Here is a 13,073-nt window from a genome sequence, read left to right on the forward strand (position 1 = left end):
CGGCGTTAGAGCGGCTATAGCCGCGTTAGACTGTTTGCACATGCTCAGTGGGGGGCAGAGAGGAGGCGGGGAGGCTACAGTAGCCGCGCACATGGCTACTTAATATTCACTGCACTGGCGGCAGCTGATTGGCCGGCGGGACCACGTGATGCGGAGTGTCTTGCTCCGCATCACGTGGTCCCGCCGGCCAATCAGCGCCACTCTGGGAGACCTTATAGGGATAGAGCCGCCTAACGCGTCTCACTCTACCGTCGGCTCTTGCAGCACCATACGTTGTGTTAGGTGCACGTTATGCGACCTTAACGTAGCAGCTAACGCAACGTCTTGGTGTGCAAGTAGCCTTAGGGTCCTTTCACACTGCATCAGTTGCATTTCTGAATAATTTTGCATGTCAACTCATTGCCCATACAATTCTTCTGGTTTGTTCACATCTCTGCGTTGTAATGAACTACGTTATTCTAACTCGTTGCATGCAGGATTTGCGTTAACGTTTATTTCCAGTCTCCATTGCAGTTCACACACATAATACGTGCGTTATGCAACACGCATGGTGTGAATCCAGCCAATGTAGTCATTGGTCCTCAACACAGTTTCTGGCAAGGGTTAGTGGACTGCTACCCTTAGTGGGCATTGAACTACTTTGTTGAAAATGACTACCAAGTGGCAAGCCCAAAGGTTATCCTACTGGTGGAGAGCAGGTAACAACGTCCATCAGCACACCAGGTTAATGGCGATTGCACATTTTTATTGCGCTCAAAACCACAATCAGTCTGACAATTGTTTCGGGAGCCTCACAGGGTCTCCATTTTTCAAGGCATGTGCGCCCTATCCAGAGCCGGGACAAGGTCCTCCAGCACCCAAGGCTGAGACACCAAAGTGCGCCCCTCCATCCCTCCCACCCCAGCCGTCACACACTGATTGCTATTAGACTAAGAGATGCCCCAGGGCCCCCATCACCCTAATCTTTAGTTATCTGGCTTGCAGTCACTGCCATGTATCCCCTTTTCTTATTTCTCTCTGGTTCAAACACAATAGGAGAATGATAGCTGAGTGAGTTGTGCGCCCCTCCTACACTTCACCCTGAGGCTGGAGCCTCTCTCACCTCTGCCTCGGCCCAGCCCTATCCCCCCACCACCCAATTCTTTCTCAGATTTTTTTTGGGGGGATACGCAGAGATGTTCCCTTCCCCCACACACATTCATAATGATGAAAGGCATGGGGTTCAGGGGCATAGCAATAACTAGCAACTGCTGTGGGGCCCTGGAGCAGATGGGGCCAGGTGGTACTTGATACATTCCCAAAGAACTTGCACTCAATGATTTTGGCTAAGTGCAAATGGACTAATATATTCACTAACATATTAATGCTAAATAAGCTAAGCTTTGTACAAATTACTAATAATGTGACTCAAACATCAGAACCAGTCATCAAAGCTAGGAAACATCAGAACCAGTCGTCAATGCTAGTATACTACTACTGTGGGTACAGTATACTACTACTGTATAAGACCACAAATATACTGTCTGAGTATATATTGGTGTAGTTCCTATAATGCCTTGTAGAAAAATCCAACAGAAAACAGCGCACAGATACGCCTGTACTGGGTATGTTCCAAAAATGAAAAAAGAGGCGGCACTCAACTGGCTCCAAAAGATGTGGTATTATCGGTTATACACCTGGTGGAGAGCAGGTAACCATGTCCATCAGCACACCAGGTTAATGGCGATTGCACATTTTTATTGCGCTCAATTGAAGTCGTGTCCATAACGTGTAGGGTTTGTTCCGTAATACAGCATCTTTTGCAGCCAGTTGAGTGCCACCTCGTTTTTTCATTTTTGGTAGTTCCTATAATGCCTGTAGGCAATAGCATTAACCAGCTTAGCGGTATGGCCAAGCTCAGCTCGTTCATGACTGCCGCGCTGGATTGCTCTGGCCCTGGTGGGCCGATTTTCATAAATTTTTTTAAAAAACACGTTTATACCGCTCGCCGCCAATGCGCCGCTACCCGCTGCGTAAAAGACGCCCCTCCCCTGAGACCCCGTGCGCAGCCTGGCCTATCAGCGCCAGGCAGCGCTAAGGGGTGGATCGGGACTCCCTCCGACGCTATGACGTCGATGACATCATCCCGATCGTCGGCATGGTGACGGGGAAGCCTAACAGGAAATCACGTTCTGAAGGGGTTTTCTGTTTTCTCTGATCGCCGGAGGCGATCGGAAGGGGTGGGGGGATGCCGCTGCACAGCGGCTATCATGTAGCTAGCGCTAGGCTAGCTACATGATTTAAAAAAAAAAAAAAAAGGTGCTGCACCACCGCCCTGGCCGTTCTAATAGAACGCCAGGGTGGTTAAAAAGTAACTGTTAGGCATAAAATCAATTCTCTATTTTTCTATGGTAAACAAATAATAAGGATGCTAACCAGGCAATCTAAAATTTAAAAAATCTCTCTTACTTTTCTTCTCAATAGAACATCATTTAGAATACGTGAAAAAAGAGAACCGAGAGCCCAATATAGTGTAGTAAGTATTGACAATTGTGTAAATGAAACGAGTATAATATATCCTCACAAACCAGGGTTCCCTCCAAGTAACCACTGTACAGGCAGGTGAGGAGATTAGCCTGTCTTCACTCAGGATTAAGAAGTCGCTCTCTGTAGACAGGAGAAAGAAAGGGGTATCCCCCTCCATCAGGGGTGGATATCAATTATAACATAATGAAGAACATTACATAATAAAAAATAGGAGTACACACAGTACAGTCTCAAGGTCACGATAAGCGCCTCTGTCACAGAGCCGCTTATCGTGACCTTGAGACTGTACTGTGTTTACTCCTATTGTTTATTGCCTGAGGAAGCGGGAATATACCTGCGAAACACGTTGCAAAAACCCCTAGGGTATACCAATAAATTTGATTGTTTTGAATACACAGTATTTGTGTTGGCTTGCGGGGGGTAAGTTCACCACTGCCTCCTAAGCAATTTTAAAAGTTTTAAGAAATGATTTTATCCTGTTGGCGCCTCTGTTTTTCATTACGTTATTTAGAATATCATTTACCAGGTCCCGCATCTGCCGCAAAAGAGAGTTGCAGTGCATGCTGGGTCCCCCCCCCCCCTCCCCTGTTCTCCTCATACATAACTAATGCAGCCTGATTGACTGAAGTTTCTGTCACTCCCGTTTTTTTCCTCCCACACCTCTGTTCCTCTCTGATCGGCCAATATTTCCTGTGCTGAGAAGCTGAGAAAGTGAAATCTGATCCATACAGATAAACCATGTCTGCAAAGTCACACAATGATTTGTGAGGATGCACACAGCTGCAGAGCTGTGTGGGAGTGCCTGAAGACTGAGAGGGGGCATACATACATACATATATACATACACAATCAGGCAGAAGAGAGGAAACAGAGTAAGGGAAATGACATCAACGTTGGTTTCAGACACAGGATTCTAAGATGGAAACTGATAGAAACAGAATTCTTTTCATTTACTATATAAAACTCAATGAAATCAAAATGTGGACAGTGCAATACATATGCTATGTAAGTAGAGCAAGTATTTATCTACGAATATATGTGTTGTTTTTTATCTGAGATAGTATGGCTAACAGCTCTTCTTTAACAACAGATTTTCACCTGTGAATATGTGCAATTTTCCATCTGCGCCAGTGTGAACCAGCCTTATTTGTTTCAGTTATACCGGAGGTTAGGGATTTCAGAAGCACGGAGGATTCTGAGACAAAAACTTTTTTTTTTGCCTACATTTGTCTGCCGCAGGAGCTTTTCTATCCCTTTAGTGGTCCTGTTGATGAATGGACACAGCCATAGCCAAGCTGTGTGAGAAAGGCTTTCTTAAAGGGGAACTGAAGAGAGAGGTATTTGGAGGCTGCCATGTTTATTTCCTTTTAAGCAATACCAGTTGCCTGGCAGCCCTGCTGGTCTATTTCTCTGCAGTAGTATCTGAATAACACCAGAAACAAGCATGCAGCTAGTCTTGTCAGATCTGTCAGACTTTAAAGTCTGAAACACCTGATCTGCTGCATGCTTGTTCAGGGGCTATGGCTAATAGTATTAGAGGCAGAGGATCAGCAAGGCTGCCAGGCAACTGGTATTGCTTAAAAGGAAATAAACATGGCAGCCTCCATATACCTCTCTCTTCAGTTCCCCTTTAATGACACCATCTAATGGCTAGATTGGTTATTGCAGACCTATATCGACATTCCTAGGTCTAGTGCTAGATACACACCATACAATTTCTGGCAAATTTACCTGCCAGATCGATTATTTCCAATATGTCCAATCTGTTTCCGATCGTTTTCTTGATCGATTTTCATATAACTGAACTAAAATGGATCGAAAAAAGCAATTAAAAAAGTTCCATAATGCCTTATCACAAAGGCAAAACAATAGGGATTGGACAGGCAGTTACAGTGTGACTTCACCCAACAAGTTTACAGATGGAAGATTGGATTAATTAGGCAAGCCAAACACGCATCGATTTTCTCCATCATTTCTTGGCAGATTTGTGCAACATTCCTCATCAATTGTAATTTATGATCAATTTTTGTTGAAAATAGTCTTGAAATTATTGATTTATGCTAGAGCAGCGGCAGCAGATCGGCCTGTAGCGTTAAACTGCATCAAACAGTGCAATGTTTTCAATGTGCAAAAATGCATAGCTCACAACTGTCGAAATTCCGATCGGACATGTTGGAATTAATCGAAAATTGTATGGTGTGTACCTAGCATAGAATCTACGCACCATGGACACCTTCGATGCGCCCTGGCTGGCACTGCTCCACTACTTTCAGTATCTGACTACAATCTATCCAGCAATCCTCTGTGATCTGATAGATTGTGATCGGCACAATGGGCACCTCTGCTGTAAACCACAGAGACAAAGGTCAAGTCAAAGGCTTCACATTTTCCGAGAGTGGTAATAAATAGATTAAAAAAATAAAAAATTATATATATATATATATATATATATATTATATATATATATATAGCCCAAGGAGTTGCTTCTTCAGGTTAATCATTTTTATTTTCTGATTAACTGGATTTATTTCCCATTTTTTTTATTTTTATTGATCAATAGTAAAAAAGAAAACTGATTATTTATTAGATCTGGCTGAGTTTTAATGTCCTTTGCCATATGGGCAGCCCGGTGGAGTAGTGGTTAGAGCTCTAATGGTGGTTTGAATCCCAGCCAGGTCAAAATCTGCAAGGAGTTTGTATGTTCTCCCTGTGTCTGCGTGGGTTTCCTTCCACATCCCCCCCAAAAAAAACCATACAGATACGTTAATTGGCTTCCCCCCTAAATTAGACTACAATACATACACTACACAAGACATACATAGACATATGGTAGGGATTAGAGTGAGCCCCTCAGAGGAACAGTTAGTGACAAGACGGTATCCTCTTTGTACAGCGCTGCGGAAGATGTCAGCGCTAGATAAATACTAAATAATAATAATAATAATAATAATATGTATGCAACTTTCTAACATGGTTTCCTTGATCTTCAATATGAATTTTCATTCAAAATATATTTACTGTTTTTGAATACATGTGTACTTAGCATATTGTGCCACTAGAGGGCAGTGCGGTACATAGATTGCTGTGATTGTACAAGATTTCCATTCCCAGAGCCTGTTTTGTAAGCATGTTATCCATAAGAGTATTTGTGAATAACTGCTTTAGGCTGCTTTTCCACTTGTCATCCGCTCAAAAAAAAAAAAAAAAAGTGTCACAAGTGTTTTACCGATCTTAGTGGAATAATATGTAAATCGCGGTGCTCCTTTTCCAATAGCGTTTTTCAATTTTTCACAAACAAAATCATTTTCTTGCACAATTTTTGGTGCAATAGAGTTTCATTCCCGATGGCTGCACCATGCAATCATGGCGAGTGGAAAAATCAGTTTGTACAAACACAGTGTGATTGGACTTGCAATAGTGCTTCCAAGTGGAAAAACACCATTACTTTGAACATCTGGCTGGGATGAAGTATTGCTTTAGGCAAACAATATACAGTATATACAAGGGGTATGAACATTGCAGAGAGTTGTGTTTATTTAATCATACTGATCTTAAACTAGAAAGCAACTGGACATAACTCCATTGCTACGCGTCATCATGGCGGCCGGCATGACAGTACTGCGCATGCACGGTTTTCTAACTCTAAACCGCCCATGCACAGTACTGTCACGCTGGCCGCCGTGATGACGCGTAGCGGCCGGCGTGATGACGACGAGCATCACCAATCAGGAAGGGTCAGTCCAACACTCGGTCCCGGTGTCGCCGATCGCGATTTCTGCGGAGGGGCCGGGAGACCTCCCGACCTACGGTGGGCTGGAGAAAGCCCCAGGTAAGTTCCGATCTTGTTTTGTTTTTTTACTCTTTACTTTATACACATATGGTGAAGCAAAATCCACACATGGGTGTGGATGCTTAACTGGTTCGCGTTCCATGTTTTTTTACCCCTTAAAGGGACTATGAGCAGGTTATAAATACAGAATTTACACTTACCTGGGGCTTCCTCCAGTCCACCGTAGACCGTGAGGTCCGCCGGCTTCCTCCTGGCTCCTTCCCTGGTTCCGGCTCCAGTTACAGGACGGCCTCAGCCTGAAGTAGTCAGGTCTGCTTCCTGATGCTGGCCAGCTATGCGTTATCACGACGGCCGGCGTGAGAGTCCTGCTCATGCGTCGTTAAATCTTACAGGACTATATGATAACGCAATCATCCGCAGCAGGAAGCAGACCTGACAACTTCGAGACAAAGTCGTCTTGTAACCGGAGCTGGGACCAGGGAAGGAGGCAGGAGGACTCCGGGGGACCTCGCTGCCTACGGTGGAGTGGAGGAAGCCCCAGGTAAGTAAATTCTGTTTTTATAACCTGCTCAGTGTCCCTTTTAGGTTTCTGACGTTTTTTGACACTTGTCGCTTTGATGCAGCTTAATTACATTTTTAAAATTTTTAATACATTTTTAAATGAATTATACCATCTTCGTGGTATAGATTGTTTTCGTTTTTTTCAGTAGGCTTTCTTTGGGTAAGATTTTTTTCCCAAAACTATATTATTTTAAAGTCATGGGGAAAAATTAGGTGAAAGTGCAGAAAATACCCGTTTTGCATATACGAATCAAGTACTCTGTCTCAGCTGGCTCGGGTTTTACTGGTTTAGTCATATGCTTGTTGACATGTCACAATACTCGTCATATGGTTCTGACTCACTATGTATGCCAGAAGATCAACAGGATTGCCAAGCAACTGGGATTGTTTACAAGTAAGTAAATATGGTAGCCTCCATATCCCTATCACCTCGGGTTCCCTTTAAGGAAAGTGCTGGGCAGCAGCAGAGAACAACTTGTGTTTTTTTTTCCCTTTTTTTTTTACGTTGGGGGGGGGGGGGGGGGATTCGGCAATACTTCAATATCTGAAAAGGGACCCAGGAGTAGACTGGAGTGACACAAATGACTTGTAGGGGCTGGAAGAAGCCCCAGGTAAGTACAGCTAAATTTATTTGTTCAACTAGGAAGTCCTTTAAAGGGACCCCGAGGTGAGAGTGATATGGAGGCTGCCATATTTTCTTACTTGTAAACATTCCTAGTATGACTAATCCAGTAAAACCCGATCTAGCTGAGTCAGAGTACATGATTGGCATATGCTTGTTCAGTGTCTATGGCTAAAGGTATTAGAGACACAGGATCAGAAAGGCTGCCAGGCAACTAGTATTGCTTAAAAGGAAATAAATATGGCAGCCTCCATATCGCTCTCACCTCAGGTTCCCTTTATTATTGGGGCCACACTCCTCTTCTGGCATGAGCACGGTCATGCTTCAGCCGTGTGAGCAAGACAGCATGGAGCTGCTCCAGCGCAAGTGGCTCCAGCTTACTGCCCAGGCGCGGAGGGTCCACGTTTGGCAGTGGAGGAAGACCAGAGGACGCTGTGGGAAACCTTTGGGATGCAGAGGCTTCCTGCTTCTTAGGCAAGAATGAGTATACAGTAAGTGTAACGATTGGTGTCAGCGAGAACAGATTTCTCTGATCATTAGTGATCTGCAGTATCACCAATAATACAGATGCTATACCTGATTATGTGTGATCTGCAGAATCACCAATAATACTAGTATAGCCAGAACCAGGACAACCAATGTAAGGACAGGTGTTTGGTGCAACAGTAATGATAGAGATACCCGCTACCCCAGAGGAGCTGGTGGAGATAGGTATCTCAATAGAACACAAGAGTATTCGCCTAGCAAGCTGGAGACGTAATTCAGTACAGATAAGATCACCCGAGGAGCGAGTGATTCAGACTGTACTGCAGCCGAGAATCACCTGAGGAGCAGGTGATTAAGACTGTACTGCAGTCAGGGCTTTCACCTGAGGAGCAAGTGATTAAGACTGTACTGCAGCCAGTGGACACCTGAGGAGCAGGTGTTTACAAATATGCTGCAAGTAATGATCACCTGAGGGGCAGGTGATTAGGGCTGTACTGCAGTCAGGGTTTCACCTGAGGAGCAGGTGATGAAGACTGTACTGCAGCTAGTGAGATCACCTGAGGAGCAGGTGACTCAATACTATGAATCCCTCACCAGTTGCTAGGCCCACTGGTGAGGACAGGAGAGACAGGCAGGATCGGCAGAGTTAAGTTCAGGCAGAGTCGGCAACTGGATCAAATAGGCGAAAGCACAGAATCAAAAAGCAGGAGAATAGTCAAGGCAAGCAGAAGGTCATAACAGATAATACAATGCAATTAGTACTTTAAGCTATCAACAGAATCAGGCTAAGTGTGGATCCCCGGCTCCAGCTGGTTCTAGCACACTTTGGGATCTGACTAAGGTCTGAGCGCTCACACGTTAGCATTTGCAACAGCAGACACAGAGCAACTGACAGGCTGGTACGATATATACAGAAGTGCTCCACAGCGCTGCCCCAGTCATTCAGCCAATCCAGCTTACTGTTGGAGTCAGCTGACTTGGCAGATCAGCTGCCTCCCCTTCTATTCGCATAAAGGTCCTGTCGCCTGGCACGCGCGTAGCCCTCAATCTATGTGCAATAGAAGGACCAGGCAGAGCACCAGCATGTAACTGTGCGGCAAAGGTCGCCGGCTGATACACGGAGATAACCGCCATGCCGCTTGCCTCTGCGGCAGTATCTATTACAGTAAGTACACGAAGTTATGTCGCCTAGGACATAGACAGTGTAAGTATACTTAACCATACCTTCCTGATTGATTGTTAATCATGCAAGAGGAGTTGATTATTTGCTGTTACATACAGTTTTTTATTGTTGACTTTGAGTTTTACAAAATCTCAATAAAATATAAACTTTACTGCAGTTTTAACATTGCAGCATTGCCTCCATAACTTTCTTAGGGTATTTCAGCTCAGTAAATTGTTGGTGTCTGCTGAGTTCATATTATGATCACTTGCTGGTTCATTTACGGAACAATGCATCTTAGCCATATCTGAAAGCACAAAGAATATTTTTTTAATGCAGAGACACTTATATATGACCATAATAAACATTATATTGGAAGAAATACACCTTAACTCAAATACACCTTTAGGGCTGGAACCCACAAGGGCGATTTTCAAAGCATTTTTTGAGCGTTTGAAACCGCTAGCATTTTGTAAAAACGCTCAGCTACTGTTAATGGATGTGGCAACTTCAACTGGAGCGATTACGATTCAGAAAATCGGAAGCGCAGGACATGCAGCATTTTGGGAGAGTTAGTGTCTCAATGTAAAGTATATCATCGCTGGCTTAAAGCGGAATATAACCCTGCATTTCAACTTTGCTCTAAAATATTATTTACAGCATATTATATGCAAAAAGCATTTTTTTTTACTAGACCAGCATTGGAAGGGTTAAACGCAGAGGTTTAAAGTTCCGTGGAGAGATATGCAGAAGTTCAGATTGTTACATTGTATTTAGTTATATGTATCTATTGATAAATGTTACACATTCTTTGGCTGTCCTCCAAGCTCCTTCTCAGTCAGAGAGAGTGAGTCACATTCAACACTTAGAAACATTTATGTAAACAAAATGTATCTATTTCAGCTTCGGATGCGTCTGCAGAAATCTCCAGGAACTTTAAAGCCCTGTGTAACCCTTCCAATGCTGGTCTAGTAAAAAAAAAAATGCTGGTTGCATATAATATACTGTAAATAATGTTTTAGAGTAAAGTTGAAATGCAGGGTTATATTCCGCTTTAATCGCTCAGCAAAACCTGCACGGAGCAATTTTGCTAGCGTTTTCAAGTTACTGCACACTGTAACAAATTTAAAATTAATTGAAAGGACCTATCAGACTTTAAAACGCTAATCGCTACACAACCGCTGGCAAATTGATACACACACACAAAAAAAAAAAAATCGCTCCCTAAAACGCTCATTAAACTGCTTACAAACTGCTCATACAAAATGCTGGCGCTTGCGATTAGCGATTTGCAGTGGGTTCCAGGCCTTACACAGTTCCTATTCACCCATCTAAGTGCCCCTGCTCAATGAAACCGATATCAATGGGATGCCACGTTCATTGACAAAAGTGTAAGTAAGGCATACATGCGTTACTTCCTGTAATGCGTATATGCAGTAAAAGATACACGCATCGGAAGTGAGGGGGACATCTAGTGGCCAAGTAGTAAAATTACACCTACATACACATCCTATTAAATAAAAATACATAAAATACTACATAAATTAACCCCATTACCTCCTCTCCCATAGTTACAAAAATAAAACACTTATTTAAAAAAAATGACAAAAAAAACAAACAGTTACCTTAGGGACTCAACTTTTTTTTTTAATATGTATGTCATGAGGGTATATTACTGTTATTTTTACACACACACACACACACACACACACACACACACACACACACACACACACACACACACAAATAGGAGGCTGGTAATAAGTGAAGGACGCAAAACGGAAAATTAACACCTTTATTTCCAAATAAAATATTGTCACCATACATTGTGATAGGGACATAATTTAAATGGTATACTGACCAGGACAAATGGGCAAATAAAATGTGGGTTTAATTATGATAGCATTTATTATTTTAACACTATAATGACTGATAACTGAGAAATAATGCATTTTTAATTTTTTTTTGTATTATTCCTGTAAAAATGGATTTAGAATAAAATAATTCTTAGCAAAATGTACCACTCAAAGAAAGTCAAATTGGTAGCGACAAAGATACAGATCTTATTGCTGTGATAAGTAGTGATAAAGTTATTGGCAAATGAAAGGGAGGAGCGCCGAAAGATGAACAATGCTCTGGTCCACAAGGGGAAAAAACCCTTAGTGGCTAACTAGTTAATATACAAATATCACTTGAAGTGTACCCGAAGCACCCCCCTAAAAAAAAAAAAAAAAAAAAGTGAAGTGTACCCCCCCCCCCCCCCCCAAAAAAAAAGAAGGATATATACTTGTCTGAGTAGAGGGAAGCCCCTGGATAGTCCAGAGGGTTCCCCAATCATCCTGTGACCCACCACTCTAGCGAAGGGTCCCTCTAAGCATATCTAACAAGGGCGTGTCCGATATGTTTTTGTAGTCGCACACTTGTTCTTGTACAAGTGCAACTGTAGGTAGGGCCGGATTTGTACTTTTCACCGCCCAAGGCCCTCTTTCAACAACACCCCTGCCCCCCATTAAGCACAGTCCCCTTGTGGGAGGGGATTTACGAAAGTCCACATTTCTTTTTTAAAGGCACTGCTCAAGATCCCTTTAAGTCAGTGAGGGCCCGATGTAAGAAATATTGGTGCATGGTAATTGTTATGACTGTTGACTATTGTTAGGTGGTGCCCATAGTTTTCTACCATTTATCATATGTTCTTGCTAGTGATAAGCCCATCCTTAATTCTGATCTTTCATATAAAAATTAGTGATGGTAAGAAATATACTTGCCTGAAGCTTTCTTTCTGTCATAAAGGCGGAATAGGAGGATGAATAATAGTCCTAATGTTGCCTGAAATATTAGATAAAGTAAAGGAAATAGAAAATAAGGACCTATAATGTCTGCATCAAATGTAACTTTCAGGATTGCGTTACAAAGCTGAACATTCTGGCATCCAATTTCCATGCAAATTGTTCGTCTAGTCCTAGAGGGTTAAAGCAGAAGGAAAAAAAAAATTAAAAAAAAAATCATTGCCAAAGTATATGCACTGAGATTGCAGAAAAACATTATTAATGATTTTCAGATTGTATTCTGCATATCTGAAAAAGGTAATTATTGAATGTATGGACTGAATATATGCAGGAGTTTGTTTATACCTCATCATTCTACTGGCCAGGGCATTGTATAACATGGATAACCTAAATCAAAGCAAAAAAAAAAAAATAAAAAAAAAATTCCCCTGCAGCCAGCCTGTGTTTGCACTGTCAGGGACCATTCCCTTGTTCGCCTGTTGCCACTAAGTTTTGTTTTTGCCGACTCAGCCATTTGGATGGCCACGGCGTCTGGACGGCCCTGTCTGCGCGCATCCTCGATCACGCTCCTGCCACATGCGCAGCAGAACGAGACCACCATACTGTGCATGCACAGGACGCTCCCAGCGGAAGGAGAGTGATCGAGGATGTGCACAGCCAGGGCTGCGCAGGTGCAGTGGCCATCGACTGGCCAGTCGGCAAGAACTTGGCACGGGGGGACCGGAGGATCGATCTGTGACGGTGCCGACACAGGGTGGCTGCAGGGGGCTAGAAGCAGCCCCAGGTAAGTGAAACTTTTTTTCGTTTCGATTCAGGTTCCCTTTAAACAGATACCTGCTAAAGCTGTCAGACTTTCAGTATCTGTAGTTATAACAAATATCTACTTTATCCATGTTCTCTACTTTTTGCATGTTATGAAATCAAGTGCTAGAGTTCTCTTTTAACTTAACATTGTTTTCGTAAGATATATGTTCTGAATAGGAAGACATTTTTAATACAATGTAGAACTAGAACCAGGGTCCCTGGACCACAGGGGGCCACCAAGGGTCTTCCTTCAACCACTGTCTTCATTGGTGCTATGCTGTTAATGACCACCTTTATATGTTCTTTCAAGAATGGTAATCATTTATGCACCACTAT

At 42.9% G+C, this 13,073-nt stretch overlaps 2 protein-coding genes across 2 annotated transcripts in view; both read right to left on the minus strand.

Moving 5' to 3' along the window:
* Window positions 1-13,073, minus strand: part of LOC137532976 (spectrin beta chain, erythrocytic-like) — a 564,120-nt gene that overhangs the window by 326,834 nt on the left and 224,213 nt on the right. The gene's annotated exons all lie outside the window — the stretch shown is intronic.
* Window positions 4,743-13,073, minus strand: part of LOC137533599 (hepatic sodium/bile acid cotransporter-like) — a 54,700-nt gene continuing 46,369 nt past the window's right edge. The window contains exons 6-7 of the mRNA XM_068254949.1: window positions 11,913-12,106; window positions 4,743-4,870 (exon numbers count right to left, since the gene is read on the minus strand). Coding sequence (XP_068111050.1) covers window positions 4,743-4,870; window positions 11,913-12,106 — 322 coding nt within the window. The remainder of the gene's footprint in view (window positions 4,871-11,912; window positions 12,107-13,073) is intronic.

This window comes from Hyperolius riggenbachi, chromosome 9, assembly GCF_040937935.1.
Source record: "Hyperolius riggenbachi isolate aHypRig1 chromosome 9, aHypRig1.pri, whole genome shotgun sequence".
Classification (NCBI taxonomy): domain Eukaryota; kingdom Metazoa; phylum Chordata; class Amphibia; order Anura; family Hyperoliidae; genus Hyperolius; species Hyperolius riggenbachi.